The 25174-nt window shown below is 52.3% G+C and overlaps 9 protein-coding genes across 9 annotated transcripts; 4 read left to right on the top strand and 5 right to left on the bottom strand.

Moving 5' to 3' along the window:
- Nucleotides 1-1016: 1016 nt before the first annotated feature.
- On the bottom strand, nucleotides 1017-3051 carry CC1G_05450 (hypothetical protein; the record flags this gene model as incomplete). Its single annotated transcript, XM_001838845.2, has 10 exons — nucleotides 1017-1220; nucleotides 1292-1319; nucleotides 1374-1437; nucleotides 1500-1507; nucleotides 1573-1720; nucleotides 1773-1795; nucleotides 1855-1991; nucleotides 2045-2055; nucleotides 2118-2147; nucleotides 2979-3051. The coding sequence occupies 10 exons, from the start codon at nucleotides 3049-3051 to the stop codon at nucleotides 1017-1019; spliced, it is 726 nt and encodes a 241-aa protein (XP_001838897.2).
- Nucleotides 3052-4225: 1174 nt separating this feature from the next.
- Nucleotides 4226-7015, top strand: CC1G_05451 (ATP-binding cassette transporter; the record flags this gene model as incomplete). Its single annotated transcript, XM_001838846.1, has 6 exons — nucleotides 4226-4498; nucleotides 4552-5147; nucleotides 5199-5426; nucleotides 5477-6565; nucleotides 6638-6773; nucleotides 6842-7015. The coding sequence occupies 6 exons, from the start codon at nucleotides 4226-4228 to the stop codon at nucleotides 7013-7015; spliced, it is 2496 nt and encodes an 831-aa protein (XP_001838898.1).
- A 1664-nt stretch (nucleotides 7016-8679) lies between these two features.
- On the top strand, nucleotides 8680-11903 carry CC1G_05452 (hypothetical protein; the record flags this gene model as incomplete). Its single annotated transcript, XM_001838847.2, has 16 exons — nucleotides 8680-8751; nucleotides 8815-8837; nucleotides 8889-8971; nucleotides 9045-9074; nucleotides 9134-9144; nucleotides 9211-9353; nucleotides 9409-9431; nucleotides 9496-9643; nucleotides 9713-9720; nucleotides 9766-9844; nucleotides 9902-9929; nucleotides 9995-10168; nucleotides 10495-10585; nucleotides 10647-11330; nucleotides 11392-11796; nucleotides 11863-11903. 16 exons carry the CDS (start codon nucleotides 8680-8682, stop codon nucleotides 11901-11903), a joined length of 2043 nt encoding a protein of 680 aa, XP_001838899.2.
- Nucleotides 11904-12233: 330 nt separating this feature from the next.
- Nucleotides 12234-13817, bottom strand: CC1G_05453 (eukaryotic translation initiation factor 4E-1A). Its single transcript, XM_001838848.2, has 3 exons — nucleotides 13244-13817; nucleotides 12656-13190; nucleotides 12234-12605 (listed from the first exon to the last, which is right to left on the bottom strand). The coding sequence occupies exons 1-3, from the start codon at nucleotides 13804-13806 to the stop codon at nucleotides 12423-12425; spliced, it is 1281 nt and encodes a 426-aa protein (XP_001838900.1). The 5' UTR covers nucleotides 13807-13817; the 3' UTR covers nucleotides 12234-12422.
- Nucleotides 13818-14260: 443 nt separating this feature from the next.
- Nucleotides 14261-15862, bottom strand: CC1G_05454 (glycosyl transferase; the record flags this gene model as incomplete). The annotated part of the gene is made up of 1 exon (XM_001838849.1): nucleotides 14261-15862. One exon carries the CDS (start codon nucleotides 15860-15862, stop codon nucleotides 14261-14263), a length of 1602 nt encoding a protein of 533 aa, XP_001838901.1.
- A 625-nt stretch (nucleotides 15863-16487) lies between these two features.
- CC1G_15736 (NAD-dependent epimerase/dehydratase) lies at nucleotides 16488-19563 on the top strand (the record flags this gene model as incomplete). Its single annotated transcript, XM_002910261.1, has 3 exons — nucleotides 16488-16502; nucleotides 16553-18055; nucleotides 18202-19563. 3 exons carry the CDS (start codon nucleotides 16488-16490, stop codon nucleotides 19561-19563), a joined length of 2880 nt encoding a protein of 959 aa, XP_002910307.1.
- Nucleotides 19564-20918: 1355 nt separating this feature from the next.
- Nucleotides 20919-21683, top strand: CC1G_15735 (hypothetical protein; the record flags this gene model as incomplete). The annotated part of the gene is made up of 1 exon (XM_002910260.1): nucleotides 20919-21683. One exon carries the CDS (start codon nucleotides 20919-20921, stop codon nucleotides 21414-21416), a length of 498 nt encoding a protein of 165 aa, XP_002910306.1. The 3' UTR covers nucleotides 21417-21683.
- A 107-nt stretch (nucleotides 21684-21790) lies between these two features.
- On the bottom strand, nucleotides 21791-22699 carry CC1G_05456 (hypothetical protein; the record flags this gene model as incomplete). The annotated part of the gene is made up of 1 exon (XM_001838851.2): nucleotides 21791-22699. One exon carries the CDS (start codon nucleotides 22697-22699, stop codon nucleotides 21791-21793), a length of 909 nt encoding a protein of 302 aa, XP_001838903.2.
- Nucleotides 22700-23014: 315 nt separating this feature from the next.
- CC1G_05457 (hypothetical protein) lies at nucleotides 23015-25170 on the bottom strand (the record flags this gene model as incomplete). Its single annotated transcript, XM_001838852.2, has 5 exons — nucleotides 23015-23617; nucleotides 23671-24133; nucleotides 24196-24830; nucleotides 24891-24972; nucleotides 25022-25170. 5 exons carry the CDS (start codon nucleotides 25168-25170, stop codon nucleotides 23015-23017), a joined length of 1932 nt encoding a protein of 643 aa, XP_001838904.2.
- Nucleotides 25171-25174: the final 4 nt, after the last annotated feature.

Genomic DNA, 25174 nt, shown 5'->3' with positions numbered 1-25174 from the left:
AGTGAGAAGACGTAACCATAGGCATCCTCCGAGGCCGATTACGATGAAACATTACACTGCCTTCCCATAGAGGACGACATCAGACATCTGACCACCTAGTGAAATGTGAGGTCAGAATTCTCGTCATATCGTTCTTGAGGCAACGTACCAGCGACAAAGGGTTGTACCGTTGCCTTGGCTTGAAGAAATCCGGCCAATCGGCGGGAGTACTCGATGGGCTGCGGATAGGGGTTGAACATAGCGGGAGCGCGCTCAGTGGTAGCACGGCAGCTGCCTCCTTTTCCGTAGAACGCCGCTCGAACCCCTCCCCAATAATCTCACCCTTGTCGATAAAGCACTGTCGCGTAACAAGAAAGCGGATCTCGAATGGAAGCTGTGAAAGATCGATCCAAGGTGCAGAAATTGGCACTCGTGCTATGCGATTGATACGACCACTAGCTTCAAATCAAGTTCCGATTCCAAACCCTGTTCAAAACAATCGCGAAACAAGTCGCAAATTTGTTTGCTCTGTGGTCACGGACCGCGGTAGGTCTTGTCGAGTAAATCTTTCTGAGTCCCAGATAGTATGGTCCTTGCGGGATACATGTCATTAGAGAGACAAGGCACAGGCACTCAGGGTCTAGGGAAAGTGTAGGAGACGCGTGACGGCAAGGGAGATAGCGAAGTGCAAGTGACAAGGGAAGGCACGAACGCGAGGCCCGACACCGAGGTGTTTGGTTCGGCCTTTTGATTCCAACAACGCAGCGATTTGTTTGGCAGGACTTGGGTGGGACAAATAATGTGGGTGAAGCGCCCCGGGCTTGCAAGTATCGCGAGGACGTCTAACTAACCCGCCCGCTACTGTCTTGACCTACTCAGCTCTAATAGAGACTGAAGTCTCGTACCCGCTCGACAGAGGGAAGCGAGCCCACAGTCTGTGTTCGGAGTGGATTTGGAAGTCAGTCACACTCGTTGATAGCACACACTACATAGCTACATTTGTAGCTGAATGAGTACTATATTTCCTTGTCTCACTGCTACGCTACACCGTTTCCATTCGCGCCCTTGGTGTTCAAAGAGTAATTGAAGACCAAGCGAGTATCTGTGGGCAATGTCGAATCCCAGTTGGTGGTATTCGTCGTCGCTTTCTTGAAGTCAAGACGGGACTGTTCAGGTAACCCCGACACAAACTTGGTGGGCAGCCCTGCCCCGGCGCGGAGGATGAGAACTAGTCGGGAGGACTGGAAGGATGACGGCGTCAGGAACAGCACCGGAGATCTGGATGTGGGGGGAGAGTAACCCAGAGACTTACAGCAGTGCAATAAATGACGAGATGCCAGCTGTAGAGAAGTTGGGTGAATTCTGACCCTGGCAGCACGGATGAAGGCACTCACTGCATAATCATAGGGTACACTCCCGCATAGTGATAGAGAAATACTGCTCGCAAGGCGGTCGTAACTAGGGACAAAAATGTGAGCTTCTCTCCCCGTACTCCGAGTCTCCCTGAAGGCGAGGCTTACCAAGTATACTTCAAGTGTTCATAGAGAATGTCAGCTAGGGAAAGGAGAGACCAAAGACGGGATGCACACTTACACAAAATAACAACGTGCACCATCCTGAGCCAAGATTATCATAATCGGCGAGATATTCTTCGGGCGCAGACAATTCTTAAGATTAAGCGTTCCATCGTCGTCTCGGATAGATTCGAAGAACCTGTACATCGTGAAGGCAAGGAAGAGAACTGTATCGTCGTCAGCTTCGCTGTCGCTGCATAAAGCCGATATGGCACGCACATGATCCTACTACTGTAGGAATCCTAATCCGTGTACTGTCAGAAAGAGAGGAACGGCGGGTGATTCGCGAAGTCAGACGAACCATAAAATGAGCGTTCGACTTCTTGCCTCGGGGGCGATAAAGGCTAGGCACCCGACTGGGTAGTCGTAAGGAATTGATATAATGTTCTTAGAAGAGAACGGTAGCTCTAGCGACCACCAGAAGCCGTAAAAAAGCATCTATTTGAGTGCTTCAATACGCCGTTCGCAGGGAACAAGTGCGGGAAACATACCGAAACTTCCCCTGTGCGTTGCAGGTCCTCGTTTAGACACCATGAAAGTGAAGCCGACTCTGGGTGTACTCACAACAGCTTGTCAAGATGAAGAAAAGGAGAACTACGCAATGCTGTTAGTAGTTGTAGCTCCCCGAGTTTAGCTGCGAACTACGCACCCCATTTACTACTCTCATAGAGCGCATAAACTCGAAGAGTGGCCACTGTGTTTACAATGGCGACATAGAAGACTTCGCCACCGCTGGTATACCATTTCGGTTAGTCCAAGTACGACAAGTGTTAGCTCAAAGACCTACAAAGAATAAAAATACAAATAACGTTTACAGCTAGCGAACACGCGTTAGCATTGCATCTCGCGAAAGGCTTGCCAATGGGCGCTGTCGACGTACAACTGGATTTAAGACGAGATATCAACGTCATGTTAATGCATGCATGCAGTCAACTGGATCCCACCTCAAGCGTAGGTTGCCGTGTCGAAACTACGGGAGGGGCTGTGAGTCGGAGATCAAGGATCGACAAGGATGGTCGTGATCACACCTAAAAGGTTTATCCTGGGGTAAGGAAAGATTCATTGCCCGCTCTTGGGAGACTTCTAGAGTTTAAAAAGTGGCTACGCACGAAAGGAAGATGATCGCCCAGTACCGTCCTAGCAGGTATGCGACTTTTAATGTGCTCCATTGCGGTCTCCTATAGTCCAAGAGCTCGTTAGGCCTCCGTCCAAGGCATGGAGGAAACCGAGCCATACCGCCAAATGTACGGAATCTGAAATACGTAGTCCAGTCATTCTCGCCGCTGCCCTTGGAAATCGCCAGCACTCGCCTCATCACGCAATGTCCAGATGATGTCGACGAAAAGGAAAGCTACTGCCGCCGCTGGAAGAGAGATTGAAAGTCATTTCCAGTTCCATGAGAAGGCCTGCAGCAGCGAGTCGTACCTGCAGAGTATCTCCCATCCTGACTGAGCTTCATGACGTTGAAGTACTCCTCGACGGACAGTGGATGTGTCATCTTGGCGCTGGCAGTGGAGGGGAAAAGGACGTTCACGCCGTTGTCAGTCTCCTCGCTGGATTTAGCGCATATGTGTACGTGATTGACCAAGAAGTCATGCTTTGAGGGAACTGAATTGAGTTTAGTCTGCCCCTTCGCGGAATGTATAAGATCAACGATCAAAGTTCCCTACGTTCGCGAATCAAACCAAAATCAAAGGTGGCTCCATTGGTGGGCCCGGTGACAATGAGACAGGCACTAACACTTCACAAACTAGACTCAGTCATGAGATGTCGCCTCATCAGCGGTACCCGCGCATTTATCGCCCAATAGAGCGCTTGAATGGGCGGCCTTCAGTTTCCACTTTGTTCATTACATTTCAGCACCCTTTGTTTCCGGAAACTAAATTCTAATCATTAAATCGGCCGTGATCTTTCAGGTTAATCGCGATAGTTGAGTTCGAAGAACACTTCGGCTCTGATGTTCCTCCAGCCATTGGCTCACGATCCGAGGCAGGCAAACTCGACTCCATCCTTGACATTGCACGTCGTATGTGCACATCGGAATGCCTAGTGGTAGTACTATTGGGTAAGTGCATGGCGTCCTGTATCCTCGATATCATCCAACATGGTGGCAGAATGCGGTCGGGGCTCAATTGGCCGCGTCAACGGTCACCCATCCTCCTCCGAGAAATTCTCGGACGGCGAGAATGGCTCGCTGGCCTACCAGACATAGCACCTCTCAACCTCGTCGCTACTTTTTCTCATTGTCTCTATTATGACCTCACTACGATCTAGGCAACCGTGGCTCTCCTTCCAAGTCCTTGGTACGCACACTTGAAGCTCAAACTACCCTTCGCGGACTGAGAACCAAGATTTTCTTCTCACGCGGGATCAGTGCTCCGGGTGAGTCTCCTCAGTCTTATACAACCTCAAGGTCCTCTCATCCTATGCTCTGACCATCGTGTAGACCGAGGGTTCATGCCTTATTCCGACCTCCTTCCCTGGTTTCTCTCCCTCCGAGTCGGGCGTCCCGAAGCTAACCCGGGAGAGCGGCCCGCGGGCTCCGACGGCCAATGTGACGCAGGGCGTCTTGGGGTTTGGTCGGTATTCACATGTTCGCGGACGATCACCTGTGTTATTCAAGCTCTTGAAGGGAGCCAACGTTGGTTTGCGACTCTCAACCATAGGCCACCATGGCCATCTTCTCAAAACCAATCAGGCTTCCTGAAGCCCAGCGGAGGCCTGTATACCTGGCACTCTTTGTCTTGCTGCTACTCCGATCCAGGCTGGTTTCTATCGGCAAGGAAGGCATCAAGGTCGTAGCGTCGCGGGCAAAGGGAAAGCAGAAGCAGAAGAAACTGGATCCTGAGCAGAATCTCCAGGTTCTGCAGCAGGTTTATGAGCAGGACCCGAACGATGACGAGTCCAAGGTCCTGTTGGTCCCATACCGCGGAAAGGTCGTCAAGGTGAGACTCATCTCGCTCCGATAGGTATGAAGCAATTTAACGAGTTTCCGTAGGTTCCAATACGCCCAATACCCCAGGAGAAGTTCGAAAAGGACAAGAAACACTTCCCATTACTCCCAGTTCAAACCAAGACCAAACCCAATATCGACTTTGCATTCGTGAGACAACTGACCGCCATCCTCACTCGCATCGTTCTGCCGCCTTCCAGTTGGAAAGGAGAAGGTCGAAGTCCGCTATGGAAGAGCAAAGAGGTTGCACTCATTGCTCTGCATTCCGGATTCCTTGTCCTCCGAACATACCTCAGTATCTTGGTCGCCAAATTAGACGGAAGGATTGTGAGGGATCTCGTGAAGGCGGACGGCAAAGGGTTCCTCAAGGGACTTGGGCTTTGGTTCCTGCTCGCCATCCCTAGCACTTATACCAACTCGATGATTCGCCATCTCCAATCCCTGCTCTCGCTGTCCCTGCGAACACGATTGACGCGCTATGTGCACGATCTCTACCTCTCCTCCTATCCCGATCTACGGTACTACCGTGTATCGGGCCACTCGACAGACGACGACTCGAAACCCTCTGCAGGTCTCGACGGCGTCGAGCAGTATATCACTGCTGACGTTGAATCCTGGGCAGTAGCTCTCTCAGGAATCTAGTGCGTCATTTATCGTTCCATTCTTCGCCTTTTTGCTAACCCCGTCGACAGCGGCAACCTTCTCAAACCATCACTGGATCTTCTCCTCTTCACGTGGCAACTCTCGAGGTCACTGGGCGTCCGGGGCTCCGTACTGCTGTTCGTCAACTACTACGCGACTGTGGCTCTGCTCCGAGCCGTCACCCCCGCCTTTGGCCGTCTCGCCACCATCGAGGCCAAGCTCGAGGGCGAATATCGACGAGGTATGGGTCGAGTTGGTCGGGAAAGCGAAGAGATTGCGTAAGTGGTTCGAGGTAGCTTGCCAGTATCGTTGCTCATATTCCTTTCAGATTCTACAATGGAGGCTTCCGAGAGCGTGATATCCTCACGAAGGCCTATCTTCGCCTCATCAAGCACGTCAACTCCATTTACAAGATCCGTGTCGCGTACGAGTGGACAGAGGACTACGTTATCAAGTACCTCTGGTCCGCTGCTGGCTACGCCCTCATCGCTGTTCCTCTGTTGTTCACTCGCACCAAACGCTCGCTTGGTATCCAGACGACGACCAAGGACGAAGCCCGCGAACGGGCAATCAAGGACGATGCTATTGCAGGCCGAACAGAGACCTACATTTCCAACCGGCGTCTGCTCCTTTCGCTGGCAGATGCAGGTGGCCGTCTCATGTACGCCTACAAGGACCTCCTCGAACTCGCCGGTTTGACCACCCGCATCTATACCCTCGTCTCTACCCTCCACCAACTCCCACCCCTCCCCCAGTCCGTCCAGATCAACGCACCCGCAGGCAGCGTCGAGCACGAATCCATCTCCCTCAAGAACGTCAATGTCCGCGTCCCCTCCGCGGACGAAGACTCTGGAGAGATCGACCTCGTTTCCAACCTCAACCTCACCATCCAGCCCGGCGAGCATCTCATGATTACCGGAAGCAATGGCGTGGGCAAGACTGCCGTTGCCCGTGTTTTGGCTGGTCTCTGGCCCGCTTTTGGCACTGACTCCTCTGTCTATCGACCTTCGCCCTCTGATGAGGAACTCGAGAACAACAAACCCCGCCAGACCCTCTTCGTCGTCCCTCAGCGCTCGTATATGGTCACCGGTTCCCTGCTCGAGAACGTCATCTACCCCGATACCTACTCCGACTTCCTCAAATCCGGCAAGACCGAAGAAGACCTCCAGAAGATCTTGGAAAGTGTGTTCTTGGGGTACTTGAAGGAGCGTGAGGGCGGGTGGACGACCAGGAAGGAGTGGAGGGACGTGCTGAGCGGCGGTGAGAAGCAGAGGTTGGGTCTGGCTCGCGTGTTCTACAAACGCCCCCGGTTTGCGGTGTTGGATGAGTGCACGAGTGCGGTGTCGAGTGATGTTGAGGGAAGGATGTACGAGGCTGCCAAGTCTCTAGGTATCACCTTGATTACCATCTCTTTGCGGTGCGTTTCTTTCTCTTCCTGAACTCCTGAGCGACTGTAGAAGCTTTGGTACTGACTTGGTGTTACTTGTAGACCTTCATTGATGAAGTACCACACCCAACTCTTGACCCTGACTGGGGAGGGTACCGGTGAATGGACCCTGTCGCGGCTCGGAACCGCCGAGGAGAGGCTGAGCGTCGACCGCGAGATCCACTTGCTCGAAGCCAAGGTTCGTCTTGCATCCTTCCTTCCCCGTCCAGCCTTTCTCACTCTCGTCTCCCTTCACCTTACCCACAGCTCGCCGAAGTCGACCAATGGGAACGCCGTGTCGCCGAATTGGAGAAGCTCCTTGGGCCTGAAGGTGCCGAATCATCGTCTGAAGACCGGGAGGATGCTGTTAGTGAGGCGGGCGTTTCGGAGACGGAGAGTGCTGTCGCTGTGACTGCTAGTATGCTGGAGGAGGAGCAGTGAAGGATCGAATACTCACACACAGTCTTGGGGCAGCGTAATATTTTCGATCTACTAGTAATAAATTCGTATTTCTTCCTAGTCGAATCGTTCTTCTTTGGGCTTCTGATGTGTAGGGCATGAAGCTGAACGTTGGACGGGTGTCGTTTTGCTTCAACCAGAATACTTGGCACGCCCGACTCGGAGAGGAGGACTAGCAAGGGTCGGAGAGCATGGGAGTGGAGAGCAACTTGAAGTAATGGGACAGGTTAGTAGTACGTGGTGGGCGGGTTCCACTGTCCGTGGATGTGTCATGCCACACTGTTAGGAACGAGGGGTGACACATGAGCGCAGCAGGATACTGACCTAAACCCACGTCCGTGGCAACTTCATCTTCAGCAAAGTAGCATATATCCTCTCGGTCGGTACGTCACTGTTACGCAAGATCACCGAGGTCGAGCTACCGAATACATAAGTAGGGGATTGAAACCCTGGTTCCACCAATCGACGCTTGTCGACACTCGGGTTTCACGGACATTGTCGAGATGGATTGTTGATCAATTCGTCTTGTGAGAAGCGAGCGAGGTACAGTAGCGTACAGTCAGTATTATGTACATACTTATTGTTCGATGGATTATTCGATCCCGGGAACAGCCTCCGAAAGTCAGACAGTACTGTGGCAGCGACGCTGATGGGGTCGGCTCTCCTACGGTTCCCTTCCCCCTTGACGCTTGCACACAGAATAAAATAAGAGAATTAGTTGGTACATAAGTACTATGCGTACTATCAGACCCTGCCAATCGACGTTGTACGTACTACGCAACTGCTCCTGCTCTTTCCGATGGCAAATTAAGCGCTGGTCGTCTCCCAGCCCGATTTGATTGGTGATGGATGTCCCAACGTTTGCCGAGCCGGTGCCTCATCGAATAATACTGATCGAAGAAAGTACTGATGTACGACTCGAACCCCAAGAACCGAGCTCGTGTCGCGCTAACCAGAGTTCCTGGATTTATCTACTACATAAGTACCGCAGCAAGTGGTTGTTGTTATGTTTCGGCGGGCCCTCGAGTCCCAGTCTTTCGCCATGACTTCCCCCATGTCCTTGCCCGAGGGGGCATTGACAGAAGTTTTCAGGCTCATGAAGCTCAGTCAAGACGGGCGGTTCTCTGCGGGTGCGTATTCTCAGTTCGGAGGTGTCGCTTCGAGAGTATGGAGATTTACCGGTAGGGCGTGACACCCTGGATTAGCGGGGGCAGTCGCGTTTTTGTTTGTGGACATTCTTTGGACGTTGCAGGACGAGGTGAGTAGTAATTGTATAGTGCTTTGATTATCTGAAGCTGAATGGCGAGGGGTGACTTGGCCCTGGCACTTCCTCCTAGATGCGATACGTCTGGAAGTAAGGACCCCCTGCTGTCGTAAGCTGACGCACATCGGACCAACCTTCGTGAATTGCAGAAACCGAAAGTGGGGTATACTGAAGGTTGCATATCTGCTGGGAAGATATTGGGGGATCGTGTATCTTGTGTACGTTGTGTTCCGCGAATTACATGCTTGATTATTCTAACGATCCGGCCGATTATTAGAGTAAAGCTGATAGGTGAGCGAGCCCACTGCATGGTGGCCGATGCAACGTCCCCCTCATGGTCTACTCTCAGTCATGTCCATGCAACCAAGTCTCGAGGTAAGATATGCATACCCAGGTCGTCTGCGTCTGCTACGTTATGATGATCACGCCACTGACCACGTTAACTGTAACAGTTGTACGTTCCGTTTCTTGGGTCCATCACGACGATGCAATCCTGACCCTTTCCCTCAGCTGTCAGGGCTATTTATACTTTGATGCCTTGTGCGTTCAAGCCTCCTCATCGTGGGTTCACTTTGGCTGACAGTCCTGCAGTGCTGGTCAATCCTTTTACATTTTGATTGTAAGCGTAATCGCTACACTCCGTATATACGCTCTTTATGGGAACAGTAAGATTGGTAAGTCTACACTCTGCTTAGCACAACCCCGATGCCTAAATCGCATCTTTACTTACTTGTTTTTGTGGAACAGTGCTTGCCTTTTTGGCTTTGGTCAGTGCCAGTGAGTCGTGTTTATCCCCCTCAATAGCGACTTCTCGCTGAAAGAGTCGCCCCGCGCAGTGGAGTTCTCGGTAAGCCGTCTCTTCAAAGTCTGCCCTCTGAATACGTGTGCAGAGATATGAAAATCGACCATGTAGTTGTACTTTTGGGGGCTTTGGTGGGCTATCGACATGCCGTTTTCGGCGAAGAATATCATCATCTTCCCCTTTCCGTATCCGCTTGGCTGCCAAACCTTCGTTTCCGAGTCACCTGGAGCTAAACTTCGAACACTCCTCCTATGGTTTGTCTTGTATTTTTCTCGTTCTCGTTGCTCGTTCACTGACAGAATTGGATAGGATACCTACCATGGTCGGATCCTGTGAGTGTATCTCAAGACGCGGCCTTGGTGGAAACAGATCTACTAACCACTAGACAAACAACAGTCATTTTCCTCGCGATGACCCTGTACAAGTTCTTTGAATCTCTCCGGGGCCCCGATGGGACGTTAGATCTCAGTTCCTGCTTCCAGACGAAGAACATTTCTCCACTTATGGTCATCCTAGTCCGGGACGGCGCTCGCTGCTACTTTGTGTGAGTTTTTAACAAAACCCTTTTCGAACTTACAGTGTGTTCTGAATATGACGGTTCATTGGCAAACAGCATATTTCGTAAGTAGATCCTCTAACATAGGGCTCCTTATACTGACGCCCAAGGGAATGGTCTTCAAGTGACCATGGCTCTACAAGCGATATTTCTTTACGTTCACGAAGGAGCCTACCCCATGATCATGCAGTACGTCGGAGGCTCTCCCCCGTTCAACTAGAAAGAAACTGACACCCGCTACTTCAGATGGCATGTCGTCATCCACTCGTTTTCTGTAAGTTTTGTATCTCCTCTCTCAGTGTCACACATATCTGACAGCCAGGCCCTCCTACAATGTAGTCGGCGAGGCTGGTGCTGAACCTCCGCGCAGGCGCCGGAAGACCTACCAAGTTCGTATCACCAGCCTCCTCCTCTGGCTCCAAGGCCAGGTGTCGGTACTCGATCGACAATGGACGCTTCAGTTCGACGATGGACATTGAGACGCTTCGGTTCAATACCCTTGCTACTACTACAGTCAGTACAGATACTACACAGACCAAGTATTGAAGAAATGTAGTCATTACAGTAGCCGTCGAGGTTGGCTCTTTAAAGGACTGCAGGAACGCCCGTCCACTTCTAAACAGTAACTAGTGGCTAGTCTCTCCCACATCTAATGAGCATTAGGGGAATGCTCTCTCGTTCTATTCGCTGTAAGAGAGAGCCTAGGATCAACAAGCGCCCGACATTTAAGCGGAGCTGAATTAGGTAGAAAGCCTCCGATCCGAGGGGCCTGAGAACGTTGGTTCGAACTAGAAATCATTCCCATTGTTCACCCCATCTTTTTCCTTCCTACTTCCAAGTCCTCTAGGTCGAAGAATGTCAGAAATACCACAGGAACTACTGTCACACATCTTGGATCACCTCGCCGACGACATACCCACTCTCCGGAACGTATGCCTGGCAGCCAACCGATTTCGGCACCCTTGTCAAAAGCTCATATTCTCAACGCTAGAGCTGAGGCACCCACAAGGTCAGAAAGACCCACAACCTCAAAGACCACCGTACACTCCGGGGAAAACACTTCTCCAAGCATTCAATTCCAACCCCGCACTATCCGACTACGTTCAGGAAGTCGTCATTCTCGACACCCCAGAGGACAGACACGACTGGCAACACCCTAGTTGGCTAGCCGACGACGATGACCTACCTGAGGTCTTGAACCGCCTTCCGCGCGATAAGATCCGTCGGGTCGTTATCAAACGAGGGTACCGCGCTAGTTGGAACCATCTCAAGGCGCCTATCAAAGAGGCTCTTATGGGACTGTGTACAGCGCCAGCTCTCATCTCGCTCTCCTTGGCCTGGGTTCCCATTGGTTTGATGGGCCTATGCGCGCCAACGGTAAAGCACTTGGAGCTTCAAGACGTCGATTTACAAACCGACATAGACATGCCTATTTCGGGAGCTTCAGCTCGAACGCAACCTTTGCAATTGGAAACGTTACGCCTGGATCATGCCTTCGACCTCCCCTCAATCGCGGATATCCTCCTCGCGGAATCGACGAATCAAGTGACTCTAAAGTCCCTCGAGAAACTCCACTTATCAGCCTCCTCTCTGAACGACCACGACCACATACCACGTCTGCTGGAGGCATGCAGTTCCTCGTTAGAAGTACTCTCGCTTTGCCCATGGTACGAAAGTAAGCCTCTTCCTCCTTTTACAGCTCTCGAACGTTTCTCATTTTCCTTGAAACGAATTAGTACACAGGTCAGGCAGGCAGCCGATGAACGTCCTCGACCTCAGCGAGCTCCACTCCCTGAAACACCTCAGCTTCGAGGAGTACTACTCCGTCCAAGGTTCATCATGCTACGTCGACCCCATCCCCTGGATCTGCCGCGTCCTCGAAACACTCCCCACCCCTAACGCCCTCTCCTCCTTCTACATCTCAATCGAATTCGACATGCTCGAGCCTGAAGGCATCCAAATCGGCCACTGGATGGAGTTGGACCATGTCCTCACCAGGAAAGACAGGTTCCCCAACTTGCGGCGTGTCAAGTTTGACTATGAGGGGACTTTTCTTGGTGTGCTTGAGGAAGCTGTTCCGAGGATTGAAGACTTGATGCCGGAGTTGATGGACTCTGGGATGTATTCGACTTCGTTCCCTGGTATGTGAATGAAGCTGCGGTCAAGGTCGCCGAAGGTTTAATATAGACTGATACCTAATTTTGCAGGAGAACCCGAAGCAATCGACAGCCCGTCGTTATGGCATTGAAGATGGAACCCTCGAATCATTCCAACTCGTCCGAAAGAGTGGTGAACCCCCTGCGATTCAGCGCCCGTCACAATCGCGCATCCTCCTTCCCTCTCGGATCCTGGTCCAAGTTCGCAATAGAGGAATAATCACGCTCGTCGCATACCTAGACCCACGTCAGGACGACAGACCGACGCACCGAAGCCTCGCGCTCATGTCGCTTCTGGGGTCTGGTTTCTTCACGACACGGCTCATCAATGGTAGTGAAGCCAGGCTAGACCCTTTGACGGGCTGACGAGTCTCGCGGTCAGACCCCGCCGGCTACGAATGATTTCAAAAACGACCTTGAACCAACTTCATTGATATACGTTAGGCGAGAGCCACCATAGAGTACTATACAAAAATGGATTCTGTTACGCGGACACTGGGTCACTGTAATGAAGGATATACTTGATTATAAAGGAGACACTTGAAGGATTGCATGTTTCTGAACTGGATATCGAATTCTGAAGGTTGTGACGTTGGGGAATAGCAAACTCTTCAACCTCGCTTGGCTCCACCCTTCCACCCACCACCGATACCCATGCCGAAGCTTCCAAACGCGCCACCGGGACCGCCGACTGGTGTACCAGGCTGAGGTTGGAAGGAAGATCTGTACGATGTCTGAGGCAGTGCCGAGATGGACAAGAACTTGTTCGGGGGAGGACGGTCGTCGCTGTTGTACTGTACAATCCGTCAGTAAGAATCATTGCGGAAGGGGACAGAGCACGTACTTGGAATTCAAGACCAATACCATCAGCTTCAGAGACATCCAGTAATTTGACCATCTTCTTGCCAATAGCGTTGAGCCTCTCCACGTCTTCCTTGCTTCGAGTCCAGAGCTGGATACGGTCGACCTTGGTGCGAAGACTGACGACTGCACCGCAGATCTCGTCTCCCTCCTCGAGTTCTTCACCGATCAGGGCCATAGCTATGGAGTACCAGCAACGATCGAGCAACTGAGGGTTGTTCTTCATCGTCAAAACCCACTTTCCACCATTCGCATTAGCCTCGTCTTCCCACATGGGCTTGATGCCCGACTTGAAGAGATGGTAGTTGCTGTTTTTCTCGAGGGCGGAGGGTGGCTTGAGCCAGTTGAAGTACCGCCAGAAGGACTCGACGGTGTCGAACTCGCCGATGACGGTGAGGCCTGCTTCGTATTCTGAGCTCGACTCTGGGACGGGTGGGGCTGCCGACAAGGGCGGAGCTTCTCCAGACGCGAGTGCGGGGGTGTAGGGGTACTTGGCCTTTGTGTCGTGGAAGATCGTCCTGAATGGAGTGTTAGAATTGGATAGAAGGTTTAAAATAAAACGTATACGCACCAGGGGAACTGCAGAGGATGCTCTGGGGCCTTCATCTGGACACCGGGGGTCTTGGGATCCTCAATCAACTCAGGCTCGGGCGGCCTGGCTGTTCCATCTATACTCAACTGGCGAGTCCTGACCATCCTAGCCGTGATAGCGTCCAAACTGGGCACGTTCTTATATCCCTTGACGAACTTCTTCGAGAGCGGCGCAGGCGCACCGTCCGCGTTCTCCTGGTTGAGTTTATCGAGCTTCTCCGATGTCAGAGCCTCGCCGCCTTCGGGGACGGGTGTATTCGACGACTGCGGGGATCCAGAGACCCCGCTGCCCGCTGGCGAGGCGGATCGTGTGGTCGGGGCGTTGACGGCCATAGAATCGGTTGTCGACGCTGCGGTCGATGCCAGCGAGACGGTGGATCCAGTTCTCAGCACCGACGCTGCGAGGCGGGGCCGCGGTGCCGATGGGGTGCCATTGGCGACTGGCGTTGGGTTGATACGAGCAGCGAGTTGGTTGAGAGACGGCAGACGGCCAGCGCCAGCTGGCTTCGAGGGCGTTTCGGTCGTGGAACCCTTCGAGCTCATCGTGGTCCAAGACGAAGGGTCAAACACCGCCCTTGTTGATCCTCGTCAACGAAATGCTGTTCACAACAATACATTTGGACTCCATTTCAATTCATTGCTTCAACAATAATTATAGTTATCTGATTAGAAATCAGTACTCGCTACTGTCTAGAGACACCTCTCCTCGTTGTGCGCCACAGTGACCAAAGGCCTTGGCAGACGTTGAGCGTTTATCGCCAAGATTGACTGGAGAGGCTGTTGCCAAACAACACATCGGGTTCAATTGGGAAGATCTCCGTTTCTTCTGCAAGTCGAAAAGAAAGCTGATTGTGGGTACTGTGCGGTAAGACGTAATTGAACAATCTTCTCCATATTCTGGTTACTGCAACTAACCAACAACTGTGACCATACAGAAGAATCAAATAATATTCATAAAGGTTCGTGAAGCCGAAAATCTGAATTGGAGAACTTGACACTAATTCAAGGTTACTTTAGCCTTGAAATCCTCCGTCGCCTTCGAAATCGCGCTCTCCTTTGCCTGTTGGCAAACTTGTTTCCACTTGTCCTCGTAATAGGGCATCCAGACGGTTTCCGATAAAGCCTCGAACCACTCTTGAGCAAATGGGTGACCAGGGCTCCCTGCGTATCCCCACGGCTTCGCTGTATAGGGCTGTACCCATGGGTTCAGGACATCAGCGAGGGAGGGATGAAGAGGACCGGTAAAGTGGACGATGGCTGGGTTGTCCATTTGTGCGAGGTCGACGACATGGCGATCGGGTGCATAGGACGAGGCGTAGGTCCCAAGTCCTTGAGCGTTCCACTGGAGGCTGAGAGACTTCCAGTCGTCACCCCCAAAATGCGCGTTTAACGCATCCTGGTCGGACTTTTGGAACTGCTCGCAGAGCTGGTCGAACGTTGCTGTCAACTTGGATCTGACCTTCGCCAAGTCCAAGAGCAGGACACCCGAGTTGAAGTACTCCCGGCGAGGAAGTCCCGAGCAACCCATCGGATAGCCTACGTCGATTACGGCGCCGATGGCTTTGTCTCCCAGGTCTGTGTGCCAGAGCTCGCTGATGTCACGCCTAACTAAGATGTCCGCGTCCAGGTAAAGCGCCCTCTCGACTGGAAGCTTCGCCAACAAATCCACCTTCGCCCATTTCCCGCTCCACTTCCTCGCCAAAGTCTCGTCCCCGAGTGGAATGAATACCATCGTAACGTCGTCGCGCTTCGGAAGGGACCTCTCCATCATGTCGCGGTCTTGGTCGGTCATCCCACAATCCCCAACGTAGATCGAAATCCGGCCAGGGGTATGCTTGACAAGAGTAGCCAGCAACACCGAGGCTGGCATCGCATATGAAGAATCCGTCGCAGTCGCGATGTTGATGCTATATCCGAAGGCTGCGACCTGAGTCGCTGTGATGGGTTGGGAGTGGGGGATGAGGAACCCGATGCGCATCTCGGACGTCTTCTTCAGTACGACTTGGTAGTTCTCAGGTCGAGAAAGCATATCGTACTCCCCTCTGTGGAGGCTCAGAAAAGCGTCGATGCCGCGTTTGGGGTGCTCCGCCGAGTCTTCAGGTGTAGCGTCCCAGTGGTAGTCATCGAAAATGACGACAGCTCCTTTCCTCGCCAATCGCCAGGCCAACTCCCCGTCCAACAAGGTATCGTCTGCGCGATGGGATCCATCCACGTAAATCCAGTCGTAACCCGGATCCTCCCTTCCCATCTCCTCTTCGAGCAACTTCATCAACGCAGGGAAGCTGAACTCTGGGAGGATGCGGAAGCGCTTTCCTGTCAACCCCAGGTTGTGCTGCATGCGCTCGTACCGCTCCTTCCCGGCGTCTGTGTTGAATAGGTCGAAATGGTCAATGCATACGATCTCGCCATCTTTGCAGAGGTTGGTGGCGAGGAACACGGCGGAACGACCCTCCCAAGAGCCGATTTCGAGAATGCGGGGATCGTTTCTAGTGACGATGGGCAAGAGCGCTTTCCAACTCTCGATGTTATGCGAGAACCAGTCCTGTGAATCGGTGAAACGGAAAGACGGATCAGGAACAGGTTTGTTGTCCTGTGTCATGGTGCGTGTTTCGTTTCGTTTGCTTTCCTTCTGGATGCCTGAGGAGTTCTTTTATAGAACGCTTTATTCGGTGTCCCGTGCTGCTCGGACAAGGTTCCCTCGCCTAGGCACCTCCAAGTTACTTCTCTGGTGTTCTGCGCAGTCCGTTATCTAGACGCTCGTCAGCGTAGATCCATTCAAACTTCCTGTGTGGGTCTTCAATTCTCATGATTTATAACAACGAAGCTGAAGGTTGTCGGAAATAGACGTTCTTTGGATGCAAACACCCTTCTATTAGGCGCCTAAGGCCACCTTGTGACGCTCCGCAGTTCAAATAAGGCTTGATATGATAGGAGTACCATGATATCCGACTGGATGTTCAGTCGTAATGACCTCAAGAATGACGACTGGGGCGTTTACCGCAGCTAGGAAGACAATCCCGTGTGAGAGCCTCGAGCACGTCTGGGCTTTGGAATCGAAGCTCTGGGGGATAATGTGGGTTCATCCAGGTGCATTCAAGTTGATTGTACGCCGCCGACTGACTATTTAAAGCGTCCAACTACAAAGTCGAATCTTCAGTTTCTTCCATTGAGCATGTCCACTCATGCGAACATGGAAAAAGCGCTCGTCCTTGTTACGGGGGGCCATGGTTTCATTGTTAGTATGCCATACACACCGCCAGAATAGAACACTAAACTCGTCCATTTGCAGGGCTCGCATTTCGCCAAAAGGCTCATTTCTTCAGGAGAATATCGCGTTCGCATTATTGACCAGTCACCAAAGCCCACTTTCCCCGAAGGGGATCTTTGCCATGAACTGATAATCGGCAACCTCTGTGATCCCAGCACCTGCCGTTCAGCTGTGGATGGTGTCTCCATTGTCTGCCATTTCGCCGCCAATATGGGGGGCATGGGGACCATCCACGAGGCCAACGAATTCAGGATCTATGCCGAGAATCATTTCATGACATTGCATCTCCTTCAAGCCGCCATCGAGGCCGGCGTTAAGCGCTTCCTATACGCATCGACTGCCTGCGTTTACCCGTTACACTTGCAGCAATCCGTCGAACCGGCGACACCACTGTCCCTAAGCGAAGACGACGTCTATCGCGATGCCACTTCCGAGTCCCCACCGTGTCCCCAAGGTCTTTATGGCCTCGAGAAGCTCTCTACGGAGCTCCTGCTCCATCAGGCTTCGTCCAAGGTCTCCGTTCGTATTGCCCGTCTTCACAACGTCTACGGACCAGGCGGGACTTGGAACAGTGGTCGGGAGAAAGCGCCTGCCGCTATGTTGCGGAAGGCGTTGGCTCTCAAACGGCTGGGTGCTGGATCATCCCATTCATTCGAGATATGGGGCGATGGTCAGCAACAGCGCAGCTTCTTATACATCGACGACGCCGTCGATACACTTTTGAAGCTCCTCGCATCCGATTACTCCTCCCCACTGAACATCGGTTCCGACACATCCGTGTCGATTCTGCGTCTTTCCAAACTGGCGCTTCGAGTTGCTCGTGCAGATTCCGGTCGAGTTTCATTTTCCTTTGACACCACCAAACCCGTTGGCGTGGCATCCCGCAACTCCAACAACGAACGCGTCTCCCGCGTTCTTGGTTGGAGGCCGTCGACAAGTTTGGATGTGGGGATGGCGAAGACATGCGCCTGGATGGAAAAGGAGATGGAGAGATTGCTTTCTCAACGAGAATCCGGCTTGGCTCGAGAAACGTTGCTTCTGCAGTGTCTCTCGAGCAAAGTCGTGGACTTGAAGGAAGAGGCAACTGTGTTCGCCATCCTACTACCCATCACTTCCCGAGGAGGAACGTCTCCCCAGTCGTGCTTATCAAATTTAGGGAAATTTGCTCAGTCCCTTTCGGATACGACTTGGCGAGATCTTCATTCGCTCGGTGGCAAGAGATACCGTGTTGCTATTTATCTCGCCATCGACCACGACGACGAATTCCTCCTCGCTGACCAGGGTCCCAACAAAGCTGAGGCTCTCCTTCGTAGCCACGGCTTTTCCGACGTAACGTCTCTTATCTGCGATTACCCTCGAGGCCATGTTTGCTCGCTGTGGAGAGATTGCGCTGCCCGGGCCTTCGACGACTGTTGCGACTACTATGGGCTGTTCGGCGACGACGTTTCCATTTTGGATGAAGGGTGGATGCGAAAGATGGACGAGAGTTCCACCGAATCGCCGAGCACGAAGGTGTCCCTTTTGGTATCGGCTGCGTCGCCTTCACCGACACATCTTTCCCCGGCATGCCGACCTTCCCCATCATCCATCGAAGACATATGGAGATCTTTGACGGTGTCGTCGTTCCAGATATCTTCATCAATCAAGACGGGGACCCTTTCTTGTTCCAGCTCTACCGGCGGTGGAACGCTTCGAGGATGGTCGACTTGCGCCTTTCGAACAGCATTGGAGGTAGTGACGATGCACGGTACGCGAAGCAGCGCGCCCGAGATTGGACCTTTGATACCTTGACCAATGCGGTTTCTTCAGTGGACTCCCACATTAGATCCTTCAATCCATCCATTTCGCCCACCCTTACCCTCGATGTAGTCATCCCATGCTACCGGGTCGACCTCGCTATCATCTCCAACATCCTTGCCCTCCAACACTCGCCAACCTTGACAATCATGTTCATCATCATCGTCGACAACCCCAGCTCTCCCCAGATTCTCAAACTCGAGACTCTTTATGGCCGTCGGCCGGACGTTCGCATCCGCGTCAACTCGGTCAACCTTGGCGCCTCTGCTTCACGAAATCGTGGCATGTCGGAGTCGTCTGCAGAATGGGTGTACTTCCTAGACGATGACATCGTCCCCGATGCCGATCTTCTCTTCGAGGCGGAGAAGGTCATTCGCGAACACCCAGACGCCGCCGGATTTGTTGGAAACACCGTCTTCCCGAAAAGCGAGACCATTTTCCAGGCTGCCGTTCACCTTGCCGGCGTCACCTACTTCTGGGACATCGCCACCAAGATTGAGGACGACGTACCTTGGGGTGTCACTGCGAACCTAATTGCCCGGCGGAACATCAAGGATGGGATTGAATACGACCTTCGATATCCGAAGACTGGTGGAGGAGAAGACATCGACTTTTGCCGCTTGAAGAGGGAGGTGTCCATCAAAAGGGGAGGGTCCGGGTTTGGAGCAGCGCCGCTGGTGCGCGTTACTCACCCATATTGGAATAATGGCAAGCGGTCGTATTGGAGGTTCTACATGTGGGCGTATGGCGATGGGATGCTGGTGGCGCGCTTCCCCGAACTCACCTATCGAGATTATGCACCCAACAGTGCCGAGTATCTTCTCCTTGCCATTGCGCTCCCGTTCATCGTCCTCCCTTTAGGCGACAACTTACTCTCTTCCCTTTACCTCACTGCATATCTCATCGCCAAAGGCCTCAGCAGTGTCGTTCTTGCCAACGTTCTTCATGACATCTATCGGCACCTTTGGCAACACCCCGAGCGCGATGCTGGCTTGAACTCATCTATCAAGTCGGGGCCTCGATTTTGGCTAGCCTTGGTCGAAAGCAGCTTTATTCGGATGTCTAGTGAGTTGGGTCGTTTGAAGGGTGCGGTGGATAGGAAGCAATGGTACTGCATTGGGAAGCGCTTCGACTGGTTCGCAGGGCGTGAGGGCGATGGTCCTAAGCGAGAAGAGAGGTGGAATAACGTGCAGCGATTAGTTTGTATAGTTCTGATTTTCCGCTTTGTACTCTGAGAACTGGTCCCCACTGATGTCCGAGTTAACAAAGTGTATACTAGGCAGTTCAGGCAATGACGATATTGACTTTGGAGTGTAAATTCCGCCTGACAACTTGAAGCTTGAAGATCGAGGGGAGAGGCTCTGCCGATCCAGACTCCGATTGGATGGCCGTCCAATGCCGCCCTTGGGTATGGGAGGCCTGATTGGTTTTGTAAGTTGCTGTGAGGGTACATTCTTCTCCCAAACGCAGATATTAGGCTTGACTCGTAAAAGGTCTCACACAGCCTGGCCAGTTTTCGATGTAGGACCAGCCTTTGGCGGTATGCAGGCCATCGGACCTTGAACGCACTGCCGTGCTCCTCGACTCGGCACCGCGATCGTTTGAGCGGAAAGTTTCATTAGAGGGGCTTCCTATCCACGACTGTCATCTTGTCTCCACCTCTCCATCACAATAATACCTCGGCGGCGAAACGATACATGCCAATATCCTTATCTTCATCACTAATCTCAGTCTTATCTAGGGCCAAACGACGTGTCAAACCACTGGAAGTCAATCGAGTAGCAAACCTACCTCCAGAGCTCCTGGTCCACGTTGTAGAGTTTCTCGCGGACGACCGGGATTCCCTGCGAAATACATCCCTGGTTCACTCTGCCTTTCGGGAGCCTAGTCAAAGGGTTCTCTTCTCTGTCCTGGAACTTAAACCTCCTCCATGGTCTAACCGTGCCAACTACGCTCCGGGTAGCACCCTGCTGGAGTTGTTCGACTCCAATCCAGCCATTGCGGGGTATCCAACCGAGATTTCCATTCAAGGGGATTATGCGGGTAGCCGCGCTACATGGCTCACCAAGGATCCTATGATCCTAGAGGCCCTCAATCGTCTTTCCTTCAACAAAATCCGACGATTCTCGTTCCAGGGAGGCCATCTTCCTGACCTATGGACCCGCCTTCCACCCACTATTCAGGCGGTTATAGTCAAGATATGCAACTCGTCATCGCTGACGTCACTCTCGCTTTCGAAAGCGCCGATTTCCTTGCTCAACACGACTAGATCGTCGCTTCGGGAACTTGCACTGGAACGAAGCACTAACATCGACTTCGACACCCCTCTATCGCTCGAGGCACCAAAATCGCCCACTACAATTGAACGACTTTACGTGAAAGATCACGCCGGATTCCCTGCGGCAATGAACTGGATTTTGGATGAAAAGAATGGGATAAGTCTGCATTGTCTGAAGTATTTGCAGATGGAGGTCCCATGTATCAACGAGTCCGAATGGATTCTAACGTTACTGGAGGCTTGTTGTTCCTCGTTGGAAACTTTCGCTTTCGGGCGTCCGACGACTATTGGTACGCATGCCTATAACTCAAGATGTTCCCGTCTCGCGGCCTAACAGAACCTTCAGCCGTAGGTTCCGGAGACGAGGAAGTGAACGCCAATAACGTTAACCTCGCTTTGCTGCCAAAGTTGCGAAGGTTGGGCGTCCAGTGTTATGCAGCTGAGGATCCCGGGAGTGTGGATCCAGAGGAGGAGAATTTCCTCGACCCACTCCCATCCCTCATCACGATCCTCAATACTATCCCTCGCTCCAATACAATCGAAGATTTCCATCTCACTATGGACTACGGCGTCGAGGATACCACACGGTTGGACGTGGATTCATGGGCAGATGTCGACGAATTTCTGACAAACAAAGCGAGGCTCCCGCATTTGAAGTCTGTCAGGATTGAAGTCAACAATTTCTTCGACTATTTCGTTGATGAAATCGCCGATGAAGTTCGAAGATCGATACCAAAGCTTGAGGCGTCGGGTATGCTGACGCTGAGGGCACAAACAAGTATGTGGATTGATGACCTTGTGGGAGGATGAACTAATCCAGGGGTTTAAGGAAAGTGGGGGATATTCGCGCCTTTTTCTTCTTAAAGGACGTTGGTCGTGTGGACGGTTAGGCGCCCTTTGGGACTGTTTGTACTGCTACCTTGTATTTGTACTCTACAATGACTGTGTATACCCTCCTATTATTGTCTACCTCTTCCTAGGCCAAACGGTATTCCTACTTCTCTAATCCTGCAGATCATTCAGCGTGTGGAACGAGAAAGAGTGCGGTGAACCCACTCGTTTAGCTAAATATATCTCACATAGCCGGGACCTTCGACGAATCTTCGACGAGAGGTTATCACAAGAAAACCTGACCCAAGATAAATCTTCTGCTTGATTCCATGAGATTGAAGAGAATAACTGACCTATTCCAAGTAAACCTCAGGCAAAGAGTGATGTGCCCGTACCAGACGATCGACCTGGCCATGATCGCTCAAGGCATACGGCGCGAAATAAAGCCTCTTGAGGGAGCTAACATCGAGCTTTCCGCTCGGATAGGGCTGGAGGATAAAATCGACAACGGCGGAAAGGTTGCGGCGGTCGTGGAGGGACAGTGACTCTAGCTGAATGATTGGAGGATCCGGATTATCCTGCGCTTTCTGCGTGCCCTGATCCGTCGAGGAGTCCTTTCCAACACTCTTCGAGAGCTCCACCATCCCCACGTCGTACAGCTTGAGATGTTTCAACGCCGGACCGCACAGGTTGACCAACCCGATTGGCGCACACGTCAAAGACAGCGAAACGAGGGACGGGGAACGGCATATCGCCAATATAGTCTTCTGTATCGGTGCATTAAGGTGATTCCAATGAAGCCTGTACTCCATCGCAAGTTCGAATCGGCGGATTTTGTCAAATGAGAGTTGGTTTAGAGCTTCGGCTAGACGGCCATCCAGGGATAGCCAGCTAGGCTGGTCTGCGCCGCTTCCGGGTGTGGAGTCGATTATGGTGATTCCTTGGATGTAGCCCATGATTACTGGTGAGGATTTGAGGAGTCGGAGGAGGCGGGCTCCGGGAGTGTACCGGTAAGTGGACTTGAAGGATTTGGGAGGTTTGAGCCTCAGAGTTGAGAAGAGGAGCTTTTGGCACGGTTCCCGAAATGCGGTCGATACGAGGGAAGCATTCCGGATCGTCGGTTCGTCCGAGTCGACGTCTAGCTGCTTGAGAATGTGCAGGAATATGTCTTCGGGGAGTTGGAGCATTGTCAAAAACGCAGTGTAGTGGTAGATGGAGGGGAAGAACGAAGCTAGGGAACCACCCGCACCAGTTGCTTCCATGAGATATATACACTTCTGAGATTGCCTCCGGGATTAGGTCGGCCCCTAGCTGGACAAAGTGCTGTGCAACATTGCAGGTGCTGTGAGATGCGCGAACCACAGTGGGGATATCGGGCTGGTGAAATGAGCAAAAGGGTTCTGATCTTTCAAAGCAGTGTAAGATTCCACGAGGGTATAAAGTTAGGTTCAGCCTTCGTATAGGAAGAAAATCAGTACCAGAATTAGAGTGCGGAATGCATTTCGCGCACATTCGGCGAGGAAACAAAATCCGACCCCTCAACCACGTTAAATAAGACTCTGCTCGAAGATCCCAGCTCAATGTTCACATAAGGAGAACGAGATCACATTGTCCAGCGCGTTTTCGTGATTCAACACAAACCTCTTCCTCTCTTCCATCAACTCCTCTCGCAACTTCTTCGCCTCGACAAGAGAAATAGGGAACTCGTCCACCTGGTCATAGACATAATCCCGAATCTCAACGGGAAGTCTTGCCAAACCAGCCTGATTCCCATCTTTTTCGCCGGAGATCTCCAAGTCCTCCCTCCACCAGTCGATATGTTGCGCTGGGACGTGAGCGGTGCTGACCACGCGAACGTGAGGGTCGACAAGGAAGAGCGCGAGGATCTTGCGGTGGCCGGGTTTAGTCTTGTCGTCGAGCGAGAAAGGTTGGACGCGGTGCTGGAGGATGTTGGGGAAAGTCAGAAGGCGGCCCTCATGCGTGACGACACTGCCAACGTCCTGGGCAGAACTATGCTCATTGCGGCAGCCATAGATGTCGTCTAGCCAGTCATGCACGTTCTGTGGGTAGTAAATGTCGTCGGCGTCCCTTACTTGAGATAATTGCCGGAACGCGAGGGAGGACGATGTGATGTTGGCAGATGAGTAGTAGTAGAGGGCGGTGGCGACGATACGTTCGTTCTGGTGGACAAAGATTAGTCGAGAAATTTGAAACGATCCACTCGTGTTCTCACCAGTTGCCCTTCGACATGCCAAGTCCCACCACGATATCTCGGGTTCTCCGGCGTCAACTCGATATTTGCAAGTTTCACAATAACTTGAAGCGGTCGACCGTCCTTTACGAGGTTCTTAAGCGAGAACGAAACGGGCTTATCAAACTCTTCCGCGTCAAAAGGCTTCTCAACGTCGGGGAGGATAACCCTCCTGAACCTTCGAATCCATTCGTTCCGAAGGTCCCAGTAATTATCGTCGTCCACATCTCCAGGAAGGCCGCTCTGGTCCGTAGGGATGTCTTCCGGTTCAGGGTCATATTCGACCCCCGTGTAAACGATGCGTTGAGGGAACTGGAAGGAGGCGGCTGCCAATGGGGCAAGAGTCAGATCCCAGAGTGGGATAGCGGCCGTAATGACGTCCTCGATAACCCGGTATAGCTCGCCGTGTTTCTCTGGATGTAGGTTGTTGATATACGACAGGATCCTAGGAATGTCGATGACATTGCTCAGGAAGGCTCAGATGGCCAGAGGGCGATGATGACTTACTTGGCTCTATTTCCCGAGATATCAACTTCGCATGGCATCCACTGGAATTTGGTGCTGTAGGTATTCGAGGGCCCCATTTCCTGGTAACTGTAGAGTTTCTTCGGAGGGGGAGGTGCCTCCGGAATGGGGATGATGTCGCCCTCCCCAGACCGTTTAATGGCATCGTGAGCATCAAGGTTAGTTGCTTTGGCACCAACAGGAAGGACCTTGGACAATCCATAGACCAGCGGAAACAAGCTCGGGTGCACAAGGTCAAGCACCTGCTCTCTAGAACCCGGATGCCAGTCCTTCTGGTGAGCGGGTACATTCTCGAGCGGTTCGACAGCTTTCTGCAGCGCAGTTTTGACCTCGGGGGATACAGCACTATCCGATTTTACAACGTTTCCGTTGTAGACGACAATCGCTCCGTTGGGAGAGTTTTGGAAAGAACGCGCTTTGTGACGGAGTTCGGCGATGCAAAAGTCGGCCATGGCTGGAGTCATGGAGGATTCGTCTCGTGGGGCGGTTAGGATTGGCCATGTGTCGAGGTTCGTCGGTGGGCGGCGAAGCTCCCTCGCGTACTGCGCGCGGAATGCGGCTTGGGCGGCCTCGATAGCCTCTGCTTTCCACTTGCTCGCGATCGCGTCGTCGAATATCTGGATGGATGAAGAATGAAGACGCTGTCCTTCGCAACGCACATAGTATGTTAGACGCACCTTAATATGCCAATTCTCTTTATCCGTGATCGCATTCATGAGCTGTAGCATGCTGAATTCACGAAGCGTGGTCAACGGGAGGCTGCGATCTCGTCAATAGAGTCAAAAAGTCGGAATGAAGTTCAACTCACAGCGCACGGTCAAGGTTTTCGACATCGAGTGCAGACGGAAACGGATCGTCAATATACAACGGATCTTCGTCTTTCTTGGGCACATAGTCCAGCGGCTTGCCTAGCCCAGGCATAGGATGGACCACAGTGTAGTCGGGACCAAATATCATAGTT

Source organism: Coprinopsis cinerea (assembly GCF_000182895.1).
Source record: "Coprinopsis cinerea okayama7#130 chromosome 11 map unlocalized cont3.11, whole genome shotgun sequence".
NCBI lineage: Eukaryota > Fungi > Basidiomycota > Agaricomycetes > Agaricales > Psathyrellaceae > Coprinopsis > Coprinopsis cinerea.
Note: the sequence above shows the minus strand (reverse complement) of the source record. Positions and strands in the feature narration are given on the sequence as shown.

Bases quoted from the DNA above. Each gene is read 5' to 3' on its own strand.
- CC1G_05453 (XM_001838848.2), bottom strand. From the start codon at position 13,806: ATGAGCTCGAAGGGTTCCACGACCGAAACGCCCTCGAAGCCAGCTGGC. The intron at 13,191-13,243 runs GTGCGTATACGT...CACTCCATTCAG, and splicing joins CATCCTCTGCAGTTCCCCTG to GACGATCTTCCACGACACAA. The intron at 12,606-12,655 runs GTACGTGCTCTG...CGGATTGTACAG, and splicing joins GTATTGGTCTTGAATTCCAA to TACAACAGCGACGACCGTCC.